The 14,686-nt window shown below is 48.2% G+C and overlaps 1 protein-coding gene across 3 annotated transcripts in view; it reads right to left on the minus strand.

Moving 5' to 3' along the window:
* LOC146816485 (exportin-5-like) overlaps nucleotides 1-14,686 on the minus strand; it is an 819,517-nt gene that overhangs the window by 135,174 nt on the left and 669,657 nt on the right. For all 3 annotated transcript variants that reach the window (XM_085610334.1, XM_085610332.1, XM_085610333.1), the window contains exon 28: nucleotides 11,009-11,106. In XM_085610334.1, coding sequence (XP_085466460.1) covers nucleotides 11,009-11,106 — 98 coding nt within the window. The remainder of the gene's footprint in view (nucleotides 1-11,008; nucleotides 11,107-14,686) is intronic.

A 14,686-nucleotide genomic window follows, 5' to 3' on the forward strand; every position in this document is an offset into this window, starting at 1 on the left:
GAAGCTTCCCCCTGTCCATCCTGGGGGAGGAGACCTAGCACCTCACCCAGGATGTGCATTGTTGCAGGCCCAGGAGAGTGGGGGCCTGCAACAATGCAGGGGCTCTCCTACCCAGGGGTCCAGCAACATGTCTGCTGTGTGGCAGCCTCCCAGACCAGACGTGGATTGTAGGTAGGTTTCAGGGGGCATCTCTAAGATGCCCTCTGTGGTGCTTCGTACATTAAATCCCACACTGGCATCAGTGCGGGTTTAATGTGCTTAGAAGTTTGATACCAAACTTCTCAGTCTTCAGTGTTGCCATTATGGTGCTGTGGAGTTCGTGTTTCACGAGCTCTCAGCACCATGTACTCTTAAATGGCAGCACTGCACTTACAGGGCCCAGGAATGGACCTGGGTACTGTAGGGGCACAGGGCCTCTGCTCCCGTGCCCACACCATGGGCATAGGGCACCCAGCTAGAGGGGTGGCTGAAGTATGCCATGGCAGTGTAGGTTATGGGCATGGCACACAGGGATGTGTGCCATGTCGACTCTTTGTTTTGTCTTGTATCCGGACACTCAGCTTGCAAGGGCAGTGGGTGTGTGTTAGGGTACAGGGCCTCTAAGGGTGGCACAATGAGTGCTGCAGCCCTTAGAGGCCTTCCCTGGTCACAAGGCCCTGGGTACCATTTACCAGGCGCTGACATGCGGCCAGGGTTTTCCAATTTGGGTTTGAGGTTTTTAGGGAAGGAAAATAGGCCCTGGGCACCTGATTAGCAGGAGTCCAGGGCACACTCAGTCAAAGTACATTCAGCAATTCAGCAAAAAGTGGGGGCATGCCATGCAAGAAAGATGGCACTGAAATGGTTCAGGAGCCGACCTGGTAGATGTGATCCCAACCACTTACTCCATCCAGAGGGTGGCTAGGGAGGGACGCATAGGCGGAGGCCTGGCTGTAGTCTTTAAAGTGCAATATAAATGTTTGATAGAATCAGGCTTTAATCTACCTTCATGTGAAGTCCTCCAATTCAAATTAATCACCTCACCCACCTGCTCCTTTGGTGGGCTGCTGATATACAGAGCCCCAGGCCCCAGATACCCATTTCTCAGGGACCTTAAAATCCTTCTCGAACCACTGTTGCAAGAGAATCGAACAACCATAATGGGGGACTTTTAACTTCTACTTGGAGGAGGAGGATAATTATGATTCAAACAATGTACTAGAAGCGCTTGCTCATCATGGACTATCACAACTTGTCTCCTCCCCTACTCACAAGGCGGGTAACATCCTAGATGGGATTTTTACTAACAACCCCAAAGTGGTCTATCAAAACACACTTCCCGTCAGCTGGTCTGACCATGATGCAGTGGCTTTTAACATCTCATCAATATCAGTAGGCAATATCACAAATACGCCCCAACTTGTGGAGAAACATAGAAACTGGAAAGGGGTCTCTACTGAATGAAGACTGTTGTACACAAAAGACTCTCTCCTTCTGCTCCCTGGTACAATGAAAAACTCAGGACACAAACAATCTTGCCACCGCCACGAGCGAGCTTGGAGGAAAAACCAAGACAATCAAGATAGAGTCTTATACAAAATCTCCACCAAAGAATATAAACTCGCAATATTTGAAGAAAAAGCCAAGTATTGCACCCAGAAAAATGCTGCGTCCACAAAACAGCTGTTTATGCTAGTTCAGCTGCTCTCAGCCTCTCACTCCAGAGTGGAACCAGAGAGCTTGCAGGTGTTCTGCAATCAGCAAGCCACTTTTTTTTTACTCTAAGATTATGAACATCCACGCAGGCTTTGGGCCAACGCCGCCTACTCAGCTCCAGCATCCTCCCTCCCATGGATTCCCCTCCCCCCGTGTACGGCAGGACTCATTGCCAGACACGAGCCAGGAGACTAAGGGCTTCTCCGTCATCTCCACTCTCTCTCCTAAACTGGTCGAGCAATATCTCCTAAGAACATATGCAGGCTCGCCCTCCAAAGCATGCCCTCCTACAGTTCTCCATTTGGCCGCCAGCAACATAGCTATTCCACTCTATGAGCTATTAAACAATGTTATCCTTTCTGGGTCATATCCACAGAGTTGGAAGCAGGCCATTATCAGGCCTCTGCTGAAGAAACCAAATCTTGATATTACAGACTGTAAAAACTATTGTCCAATCTCCTTATTACCCGTACCTGCTAAGGTTCTGGAAATGCATCTTAATAGGCAGATGATGGAGGCTGCTGAACAACACTGGTTCAATGACGCCCAGTTTGGCTTCAGGAAACATGGGACAGAAACTGCACTAATCTTGGCCACGGACAACATTAGACACCGAGTAGATGAAGGACAAGGACTGCTTCTTATACTTCTGGATCTATCGGCAGCATTCAATACCATCTCTCCTAGCCTGCTGCTGGACAGACACCAAGGACTGGGTATCAGGCATCAAGCCTTGGTCCTTCTGTCCTCTTTTCTAGGGGAACGGTCTCAAAAGGTGAAGCTGCAGCGCTTCTATTCTGAAGCCTTCTCCCTGCTGTGTGGAGCTCCTCAGGGTTCCGCTTTAAGCCCCGCTCTCTTTAACCTTTATGTACCATCCCTAGCTAACATCATTCACTTCTGCGAAATGGATAGTGTGATACGCTGATGACATTCCGATCAGGTTAACAATTCCTAAGAATTCAGGATCTTTGGCTGAGAACGTTCAATGCTGTATGACTAAGGTGGCAGAATGGATGTCTACCAATTTTCTAAAACTAACTAAACTGGGGATAAGACGGAGGTGATGGTCTTTGGCCAAGGGGCAACAAGCTGGAACAACAGTTGCCGGCCCCATTCCTTCCCTAGAAAACAAGGCCAAGAACCTGGGAGTCCTGATGGACCCTGACCTCAATTTCGATGCCCAAACTAACCGTACTGTCTTCACCTGCACCTGGATCTTAAGTATGCTGAAAAAAATTCTTTCCCTGTGTTGGACCTGTCAGCCCTAGGGTGGTCTCCCCTTCTATTTTTGTATCATGCCTCATTTTTTCCACCCTCATTTTTATGTTGGACTAGGTCTCCGGGCGCCTTTTCATTGCCAATCAGTGTTAAGGTGCAGGTGCTTCCTTCTCCCAAGATGGCTGCCACAGACCCCTGCTACTGCAGGGTGGTCGTTTTTCATAGTAGCACCCTAGCTGCCAGGAGCTGGCTGGGACCCACAACAATGTTGCGACACCAGCCCGCCTTTTTGTCCCATAGGTAGAGTGGGGAAGCTCCTGGAAGATGCTGGAACCTTCTAGAAGGGAGGTGGGGTTTTACTTTTGCCGCCTTGGCTAGAGGTCACCTGACCTAGGGCTACTTAAGAGTGGGAGGGAAACTTTTGTGGTGAGTTGGCCATTGGGGTGAAGCAGAGCTGGAAGAATCCACCAGGAGTGTAGGCGGTAGGGCCTAGCCAGGGACTTATGCCTCTGAGAGTGACAGGATTTAGGTACTGCCTCTTAAGTGAGTGAGGTGCCCTGTGAATCCCACTGATCTTGCCCAGTAGTAGGAGGACCCAGAGACTCTCTGCCAACCTGACTAGGAAGGACCTAGTCGCCCTCTCCATCCCTACCCCTGTAACAGAACCCCTTAAGGGCGCCAGATACATCTGCGCCAAAAGACTTCATCTGTCCACTGAGAACTGAAACCTAACTTTAAGAACTGAGACTGCATGACAAGAGCGAGCTGTAAGCCTTGAATGCCAGAGCTGAGACTGCGTGTCCAAGCTACTCTCTTGAACAAAATACTAAGCCGATTGCCGAGACACCGGGGATCGACCAGGTACTAGCGCTGTGACCCCCGCGCTCCCTGCCCTGGTCTGGGACCCCCGGCAGCGTGCTCCGCTGAGCACCATATCCCCATCCTTAATTTGAGCCCCCCCCCCCGCGACGACGAAGCCAGCGCGCTCACCGCCGCGGCCTGGAGGAGTGCCCTGCTGTGTCGCGAGGCCCAGGCGAAGTCCGGGGGCCCCGTCGCTGCCGTGTGAGGAAGTGCGCAAGGTCGGGGCCGAGTTCCCCCAACGTCGTGAGGACGGACGCCTGCTGACGCCGAGACGGAGGTAAGCCCGGAGGCCGAGATCCCCCCTGGTGTGCCCCCTGCTGGTCTGGAAACCACACCGCACTTGGCCCGGGTTGTCCCCTCCGTGGGAGTCCCCTCCCCTGCCTGCGCGTCGGAGAGACCCCGCCGAGGGATCCTGTCCGTGTCCCCCCTTCTGTAATACTGAGCGCGGTGCTCTGTGACCTGCACCGGAGCATAGGGACCCGCTCCTCAAGCTCGGTCACCCTCCCCGCTGGAAGCCGCCCAAAGAACTGACTGACATTACCCTCGTGTGGCGCTTCACGCCACCGACCCTGCTTCTTCAGCCGGAGAGACCAGGAATGCGAGTAGCGCATTGTGTTATATGCTCTGCTCGAAAGTAAATTACATGCCAAGGAATGCGAGTAGCGCATTGTGTTATATGCGCTGCTCGAAAGTAAATTACATGCCAAGGAATGCGAGTAGCGCATTGTGTTATATGCTCTGCTCGAAAGTAAATTACATGCCAAGGAATGCGAGTAGCGCACTGTGTTATATGCTCTGCTCGAAAGTAATTACCTGCTAGGGGATGCGAGTAGCGCACTGTGTTATATGCTCTGCTCGACCGTAGTTACATGCCCAGGAATGCGAGTAGCGCATTGTGTTATATGCTCTGCTCGAAGGTAATGATATGCAACTGATTACGAGTAACGTGTTGTGATAATTGTTCTACGCAACCGTTTCCACATGCAACTGATTGCGCGTAGCGCTGTGTTTTATATGCCTTGCTTCACAGTACTAGGGGCCAGTGGTCACGAGGGGCGCTCAGTTCGACAGGCGCCATGTTGGTGAACCCAATGTTTCCCCCTTACAAGTATAACGCTGTGTTAGACGGCCGGTTCAGGGAAAGACGTGACGTAAGCGCGCGCCGCGCTAGAATCTCCCGCATTTAACCAGCGGGCGTGGGTACATAAACGAGGTTAGGCACTGCATAGATATCACCAAGAGTGTCGTATGTACTGAACGATGGTATTATGATTCATGTATTACCTTGTTATTTCCTGAACTGCAACTGACCAGCTATACTTGGATAAACTTGAAGTATTTGCATAATTTAAACGGTGTGGCGTCCCTTATTGTGTGTGACTCTAGTCCATGAGAAGCGTGTGGTGTATGGTTGCTTAACACATAGCCCTCTGGTTGCCCGACCGGCTCGCGCCACGTTACCGCCCTTAGGGCCTGGTGACCCCAGATTCCTACACCCTGCACATAAACAGCTCATCCTTGGCTGGATTACTGCAATTCACTCTACCTAGACTCAAACAACAATGTGCAGCACAAACTCCAGCTATTGCAAAATGCCCTTGCAAGACTGGTTCTGGACATTCCCAAAAGACATTCTGCGGTGAAGGGACTGAAAACCCTACACTGGCTCACCATTAACAAACGCATCAGCTTCAAATCTTTATGTATGGTGCATAAGGCTCTCTATCTACCCTACGAGACTGAAATCCATTTTCACCTGGTATTCCCCGGGCAGATCCCTTCGCTCATCCTCTAATCTATATCTCCATGTACCCGGAACAGTAAGGAAGAAATGGGGCGGCAGAGCCTTCTCTACGGCTACCAGTAAACTCTGGAATACCCTGCCGATAAACATTAAAGCCATTTCCCAGCACCTCCCTTTTAGAAAGGCCTTAAAAACTTGACTATTCTGCCTACAGACATCCCCAATATCACCCTCTTGCAGGTACTTTCTTTCTGGACGGTAGTCTATAGCGCCTTGAATTCCTCTAGTAACTGCTGCGCTCTATACATTCAAAAATCAAATCAATGTTATCCAATGGAGGATAGGGGGCCTCCGGTTGGTGGCTGCTCATGAGTAGGCCTCAAGGCTGTGGGAGCAAAGCTCCTGGTGTTAGGCTCAGGGCAAAGGGGGATCCGAGGTAGCACCCATGGTGCACCCGCATTGGCACAGGGGCGGTTGGGTGCAGGGTGCTTTATTGGCATCGGGTGCCCAGTTTTCAATGGGAGGTGCCAGTTTTGGATTTTGGCTGCAGCCTCGGTCCAGGAAGACTTCCGGGAGGAATCCACAGCTGGGCAGGTAAGTTGGAGGGCTCAGGACGTAGGTGCACCTCAGGTTCTCTTCTCCAGGGCGCAGGGTGGCTGGTTGCAAGGGTATCTTTTGAGGTCGGATTTCACTTTACCGAGCCACTTGCGGTTGGAGGGTTCTCCATACAGAGGCTGCAGGCAACATCGGGGAGTACTGGAGGCTTCAACCCACGGTGGACTCTGGAACGCTGGGAACCTTGCTGGGACCGGTGGGCCAACCGGATTTGGGCTGCAGGCGTCGGGTACTGTGGTGGTTCCAGGCGTTGGATTTCTTTGTCCTCAGCAGGCTCAGAGTCTGTCTTGGGCGTTTCTTTTGAACAGAGCTACTGTTCACAGGAGATCCGGTCTTTGTTGAAGGCAGTCAGTCCTCTCAGAGGTTCTGGAGGTCTGACTGCAGGACAGGCAACTTTTGACGCAGGATCTTTAGAAACTGCAGACAGTCCAGTAGGGCTGGGGCCAAGTCAGTTGTTCTTTGCAGTCTCTGCTGCTGGGCGTCCTCTTTTGCCTTTATTAGGTTGCGGGAATCTGTCTTCTTGGTTCAGGGTTGTCCCCTAAATACTGTATTTAGGGGCAGTTTTAGGGGTCTCGAGGTCATTAGCTAATGGACTAACTGACCTTAGGGTGACTACACCCTCGGTGTTCTCACCCCATGTGGGAGAGGGGGCACAATTGATAACCCTGGTTGGAGAGTGCCTGCCATCTGCAAGATGGCGGGCACTGAAGAGTGGGCTTCACCTCGCCTCCCAAATCTGAGGGGTGGGGTTGGCATAGGTAGGCACACCTTCTGGGATGTTCTAATATTTCACGCTGAAAAGGAGGGGAGATAGGAAGGTGGCCTGCTCCTGATAGCAGGAGAGGCTGGGGGTCGCGTTACAAAGGGGGCGAGGCCTTTAAAGCTCCCCTGCCACAAATGGCTCTTCCTGACCTGGGGAAGTTGTGAACACCACCTCACAAGAAAGGCTTTGTTTCTGGGTTCAGGGAGAAAAGTCTCCCACCCCAGGGGTCCAAAAACATGTCCTGTTGTGGCAGGCTGGTGTTTACCAGTCAGGGAACCCACCAGAGGCTGATTGTGTTTCAGGGGACATCTCTAAGATGCCCTCTGAGTGCATTGTATAATAAATCCCACACTGGTATCAGTGTGGGTTTATTATGCTGAGAAGTTTGATATCAAACTTCCCAGAATTCAGTAAAGCCATTATGGTGCTGTGGAGTTCATAATGACAAACTCCCAGACCATATACTAGTTATGGTTTTACTGCACTTACAATGTCCAAGAATGGACTTAGAAACTGTAGGGGTACAGTGCTCATGCCACTGTACCCTCACCAGTGGTATAGTGCTCCCAGCTAGAGGGGTGTCTTATACCATAGGCAGTGGGTTGCAGGCATGGCACACAGGTATGTGTGCCATGTTGACTCTTCACTTTTCTCTGCACCAAAACATGCAGCCTGCATTAACAGTGTGTGTGTTAGTTAAGGTACAGGGCCTCTAAGGGGGTGGCACAATATGAGCTGCAGCCCTTAGAGGCCTTCCCTGGGCGAATTGCCCTTGGTACCCATGGTACCTTTTACAAGGGACCAGAGAAGTGCAAATTAGGGGTACAACGGTACTGTTTTGGGAAAGAACACAGGCCCTGGGAACCTGATTGGCAGGGACCCAGGGCACATCAAGTCAAAGTGCATCAGAAATCTGGCAAAAAAGTGAGAGGTTACTGCAACAGAAACTCAGCTTCCTACAATTGGGAGTGATGGGATCTGTATCATTTGAGTCCCATGGATCAGGATACCCTAATGGTTCTCCTAAACCCTCAGGGTGTTACCTTGTTGACCCTGGAGACGTAGCATCAAGGGGCTTAAGATGTGGCGATGAAGGAGAATAAGGGAGGTGGTGGACGTGGTAATGATGGTGGGGAAGGTGGAGGAGGGGATGCTGGTGATGCAGGATGCGGAGTAGGGCTGGTAGTCTTGTCCTTTGCCCTCTTTTTGAGAGGCACTGGCACATCCAATATAATCCTCAAAAGCCAACTGCTGCTTAGGTGGGGGAGAGGCAATTATTTGCCCAGTGCCTTCTTGAATATGGATCTTTCTCTGTTTAATGTTCATTTTGTCAAGGATTGGCTCAGTCGGAGACATAAAAATTGATTAAAGCTTTGGGGTTTTCGTGTCTTTTTTTGGATCAAAACTTTGGAAGATGAGGAATGCTTTGTGGTCAGCACCGAGGGAGCTGTGGTTGGTTGCCGATTCGGCCTTGAAGGTGGGGTTGAGACTAAGGAATGTGCTCTATTCGAGGAGACCGAAACTGAGGATTTAACCTGGGAGGAACCTTTTGCTGCTGGGCCCAAAGGTGGGGCATCTGAAATATTTTTTCGGATCAGACCATGCCAGGTGGCAGTGGTGGTCTGGCGACCTCTAATAGTAGAAAGGGTGAGTGTTTGGAAGGCTCTTTAGGTGGTGGAACAGAGTCTGGGTTGACGGTACTCACGCGCTGCCCGAGTGGCAGGGTGTACTCCAATTTCTCCTCCACATCGGAGCCAGAAATTTCCTTGACGGAGAAAGCTTCTTCTTACTCTTCGGCAGCATGCTCTTCTCTGAAAATGTCAGGAGTGTCGTCGTCAGTGCAACAAGACATTTCCAGCTGAGGCGTCCTTTGATCCCAGAGATTCTTTTTCGAATGGAAAGACTTGCACACGTTGCAGTCAGCCTTGCGGTGATTGGGCCAAAGGCAAAAACTGCACACCCCAGATGTTGGTCAGTGTGTGGATACTTGGAGTGACATTGCAGGCAAAATTAAAAAGGTGTCTGCTTCATTAGGAACACCTCTTCAGCACCGACTGTGCATGTGGAGTGGTAGGCCTGAGATAGGCAGTGATCCCAGGGGCTATCAGTCAGTGTCCAAACCAACAAACTTTTGAAGCGGCGCAGAAATGGAAAAGCACAATTAGGATAGGACCAAAGACATGAAACGAACAGAGTTTAACACGGCGGAGAGACAGAAGTCCGAAGCAGACGGCAGAGAGAAAACAATCTAACAAAGGAGAGGAGGAGTCACTCTACCTTGTTACTTGGAAGAATTCTTCTAAGAAAAATACATTGCACAGCTCCAAAACATACTGGATGGCAGCAGTATGCAGAGCATGTGCATCTACAGCCATAAATGCCATAGAACATCTTTCTTGTTAGTCTTATTCCTTAGATACAGTATAAGGATTTTAATCTCTTTTTTCCACATATGATGGCTAAACTGCCACAGTAGAAAATAGCTTTGGTATGGTAGTCACTGTAAGGACATGTTAACATTCAATTTCTACATGTATTGTATTGTAATTGTATTTATATAGAGCTTACTACTGCTGACTAGGTGTCATAGCGCTTTTTCAGCGAGTAGCACACTACTCTGGAACCCAAAAGGATTAGGGTTGAATTAGTATAGTGAAATATGAAAGTAATTTAAGTGGTGGATAGGTTAATCAGTTATTTGGATTGAGAAGGATAGCGGAGGGATAAAAGAGGGGAAAAGGTTTGTATTCATATAGTGCTGTTACCCCTGATGGGGTGTTGAAGAGTAGCACGCTATTCCAGACCCCATAAAAGATTTAAGTTGAATTAGTATAGTGAAATATGAAAGTAATGTGAGTGGTGGATATGAGTTACATGGCCTACACAGGGGTGACATTAATATTTAGAAGAGAGGTTTTGCCCTGTCAGAAAGGTTTATTTGGGCAGTTCGAATTGCAGGTTTTACACTGCTACAGTAAGGCTACATTGGCAGGTCAGAAGCCATGTTTTCTCTACCAGTAGTGGATGGGACAATAGGTGCAGCAGTCCACTAGTGGCATTCAAATTCCAGCCCTGGGTACACTTTGTAACATATACTGGGGACTTCTATGCAAGTTAAATATACCAATAAGAAATATGCCAATTCGACGATGTTTAAAGGGGAAGCACAGGCACTTTACCACTGGTAAGCAGTGCTAAACTGTATGGAGTTCTAAAGTCAGCAACAATACAGAGTTCAGCAAAGCGTGAAAAATCTGCAGTGACCATGCAGAAAAGGCTGATTATTTACATTAGGAAATATGCAGACAGAGGTATAAGTATCTACAACAATAATGGGGAAAATAATTTTAAAGAGCCTATGCCAAACTGCAAATCAAAGTAACCAGTGAACACTACTATGTAAAACATTCAAATGCTAAACAGGAAACAGGTACCCTGCACTCATATTTAAGACTTACACACGAAAAGACAGCAAATTCTAATGCAGGATGGATTCTGGAACCCTAAGACCTAAGGTGCTTTATATTTTTCTTGTGGACTGACTTCAGCAGGAGAAGCAAGGTTATAGGTATCCACCCTATCTTAAGCAAGTAAACTCATCTGGAGCCACTGATTTGATAAAGGGCCGCATTCTAGTCCCTGCATTCATCCGCATTTTAGTCCCTGCTCCTGAATGGTCTAGGGATGCGCCTTGCACCAGGAAGGGAAGTCTTCAATGTTGTACGTGTTTTCTAGATCATATTTGATATTGGGGAAATTTACAGAGAAGAGCAAACTGTGTGAAGAACTCAACATTCGAAATCTGGCAAAGGTTTATGTTGTCACTGATCAGCTGAAAAACGAAAACAAGTGGCAAGGAATGGAGTGTGTTAGGCATGCCTGGCATCATCATTCCTCACAATTTGTCAGAAACTCCAGGTATGCCAGACTCAAATTTTGGAGGAGGCTGTTTTGAGAAGGCACTGGGGATTATCATACCAATGGTTACATTTCTAATCCCAACAAGGTTCCTGGAACCTGTGCTAGGATCCGGAGGGATACACTACTCCGCTCGGATTTTCACAGGAAATCCTTTACTGGAGAACAGCCAGTGACTGGCACAGCCATCTTACCTCATCTTTCATTAAACACAACCCCAGTTCTGAAAGTTCTGCGGCTGCAGGTGCGGGTGCAGGTGGTGGCTGGGCCTCTGTTGCCATCATTTCATCCTCTAGGTAGAGAGAGAAGTTGCAATCACTCACAATTAGATAACTGACATTTTATTGTTCACCATTAGTACCATCAGGTTAGTTGATTGCATCTGGGGTCAGCTTTAATGACAAGCTGAATCTAGAGTCACATGTCAACAAGCTGGTGGGGAGCTGCTATATTCTTATCAGAGAACTACGGAAGGTGCTGCCAGTGCTTCCAGCCCAGGCCAGAGCCTTAGTGGTCAGGAGTGTCATCTTGAGCTGCATGACTACTGTAAAGCTCTGCTACTGGACTCTCCGAGATATTTACTTGATAGTCTTCGGAGAATTCAGGTGGCAGCAGCAAAACTGGCATTAATGAGACTACGTCTGTCATCTTCGTCCCTGGCTTTGGCTGAGTTGCACTGGCTCCCGGTGGCCCAAAGGGTACAGTTAGGCTGTCCGGTTTTATTTTTAAACCTATAATAACTGATAAAACCCCACCGGAAGGGAAATAACCCTCACCAGTGTAAACATATAAACACTGAAAAAAACCTGCACAACCACAAACTAAATGCCATTCAAAGAAAGGAAATGGAGAGTGAAAGTCATTTGTATTTCTTCCTGAATGGGCCAATACAAAGTAACTTTGTTATATAAGGTAGCAGTAAGAAAGACTGGGCCAGCATTATTCTGCTTGAGTTTTGATGTTTAGGGATGTCACTAAAATATTGTTTTTAGTCCTTTTTCAGTTTTGTGGTCTTTGGTCTAAAGATACAGGGGTTAGAAGCATGTTTTAGGTGTTTATTTATTTGATAAATTGTTAAGAATCAGGAAATCTCAATCATATTTGATTTTTTGGCTACGTTTGAGTCTTTCACTGACAGGAAAAGGAATATGCTACTTACCAGTATGCATCTGTTCTTGGCATATCAACAAAAGGAAGGAGCACTCAACATAAGAGTCATATCAAACCATAATTAATGTCCATTCATATTTCCAATTTATTCCAAATAAGTAAACAGACGGCAAACAGCCTTATGTTGAGTGCACCTTCCTTTTGTTGATATGAATCTTGGACCTTTATAGCATCAATCAACGACGGATGCTGGAAGTGGATGCACCATTTTGTGGATAAAACAACATTTTGGGAATTTATGTGCTTAACCTTTGTCTGTCGTTGGTGGCGTTTTTCTGTTCTTGGCATGTAGAGCTGCAGATCTACACACTTTTGCATAGATCGCCATCTGGTGTTGGGCCCGGATGTTTGCAGTTTGTTTTTCCTCTTGGAAAGTCTTTTGGAAGTCACAAGGTCGTTGACTCCTCCTTTGGATCGTATTGCGCATGGGCTTCGGCTCCATCCTCAGATTGTTTTTCGCCAGCAGGGAAAGATGGAGCGTAGTAGTAACAGTGAAGAAACCCATGCGTGTTGTATCTAAATAAGATAGACTGGAACAGATACAGGTAGCCGGGGAGGCGGGTGGGCGTGTGTAGATCTGCAGCTCTACATGCCAAGAACAGATGCATACTGGTAAGTAGCATATTCCGTTCGAGGCATACGAGCTGCAGATTACACACTTTTGCATATAGCAGTTCCCAACCTTAGCGGCGACCACCGGTATCTGCTGCAGTGGTTTGAAATAGTGTTTTTAGTACAGCCTGGCCCACACTAGCTTGTTGCTTGGTTTGCACATCTACACAGTAGTGTTTAGTGAAAGTGTGCGGTGTTCACAATGTAGCTGCTTTGCAGATATCATCTAATGGGATGTTCCCTAGAAAAGCCATAGAAGCCCCTATCTTCCGTGTAGAATGGGCTTTAGGGGGAACGGATAGCGTTCGTTTTGCTTTGTGGTAGCAAATCTGGATGCATTTTACAATCCACCTAGCTATTCCTGATTTTGAGATGGGGTTGCCCTTGTGTGGTGGAGAGAAAGAGACAAACAGTTGTTTGGTCTTTCTGAAAGGTTGTGTTCTTTGGATATAGTGAAGTAAGGCTCGTTTGACATCTAGCGTGTGTAGAGCCCTTTCTGTAACAGTCTGAGGTTGCGAGAAAAATACCAGTAATTCTACAGATTGGTTTAGGTGAAAAGGGGAAATGACTTTAGGTAGGAATTTTGGGTTGGTACGGAGAACAACCTTGTTCTGGTGCATTTGAAGAAAAGGTTCTTGTATGGTAAGTGCTTGTATCTCACTGACCCTTCTAAGGGAAGTGATGGCTACAAGGAAAGTTGTTTTCCATGTGAGAAATTGCAGTTCGCATTTATGTAAAGGTTCGAAGGGAGGCCCCATTAGCCTTGTGAGAATGATATTTAAGTTCCACACAGGTGAGGGTGGTACTCTGGGGGGAATTATTCTTTTTAGGCCTTCCATGAAGGCTTTAATGGCAGGTACTCTGAAAAGTGATAGGTGCGGTCTGTTTTGTAGATAAGCTGCAATTGCTGCGAGGTGTAGCCGAATGGAGGTATATGCTAGATTACACTTTTGTAGGTGGAGTAAGTAGCATATGATGTGTTGTACAGACACGTCTAGAGGATTGATTGTGTTGTTATGGCAATAAACAACAAATCTTTTCCACTTGGCAGCGTAGCAGGCTCTAGTGGTAGGGCGTCTAGCTTCTCTGATGACGTTCATACAGTCAGGGGGAAGATTTAGGTATCCGAATTCTAGGATTTCAGGAGCCAGATCGCAAGGTTGAGCTGAGCTGGGTCCAGGTGCCTGATCTTTCCATGGTTCTGGGTTAGGAGGCATCGTGAGAGGTGCAGCTTTTGGTGTGGTACTACCGAGAGTTCCAGCAGCGTGGTGTACCACAGTTGTCTGGCCCATGTTGGAGCTACTAGGATCAGCGTGAGGGAATGCTGTTGTAGCTTTCGCACCACTACTGGAATTAGTGGGAGAGGTGGAAAAGCGTACGCAAATTTGCCTGACCAGTTCATCCATATCGCATTTCCTTTGGACAATGGGTGTGGGTATCTGGCGGCGAAGCTTGGGCATTTTTTGTTTTCGTGGGTGGCGAATAGGTCTATTTGTGGATGCCCCCACGTTTGGAAGAACGGGTGAAGAACCTGCGGGTGAAGTTCCCACTCGTGGATCTGTTGCGTCTGTCTGCTGAGCAGATCTGCCATGGTGTTTTGGACTCCTGGGATATGTTGGGCTAGGAGAAAGATTTTGTGTGGAATTGCCCATCTCCATATGCTCTGTGCTAATTGAGAGAGATGTGGAGAGTGTGTGCCGCCTTGTTTTTGAATGTAATACATGGCCGTCATGTTGTCTGTGCGAATGAGGACTGCCTTGCCTGAAATCTGTGTGTGAAAAGATTTTAGGGCTAGAAAGATTGCTAGTAACTCCAGATGGTTGATATGGAGTAACTTTTGTTGCGGCCTCCATGTGCCCTGCACTGTGAGGTGTAATAGATGAGCTCCCCAGCCGGAGAGCGGTGCGTCTGTTAGTATTATTTGTGGAACCGGGTCCAGGAACGGTCGACCTTTGGAAAGGTTTGTGGTGTTCCACCACTGCAGAGCGCGATGGGTACGACCGTCTACCAACACCAGATCTGTCAGTTGCCCCTGGGCCTGGTTCCACTGGCGCGCTAAGCACTCTTGGAGTGGACGCATCTGGAGTCTT

The sequence above is a fragment of the Triturus cristatus genome, chromosome 6 (assembly GCF_964204655.1).
Source record: "Triturus cristatus chromosome 6, aTriCri1.1, whole genome shotgun sequence".
Taxonomy (NCBI): Eukaryota; Metazoa; Chordata; class Amphibia; order Caudata; family Salamandridae; genus Triturus; species Triturus cristatus.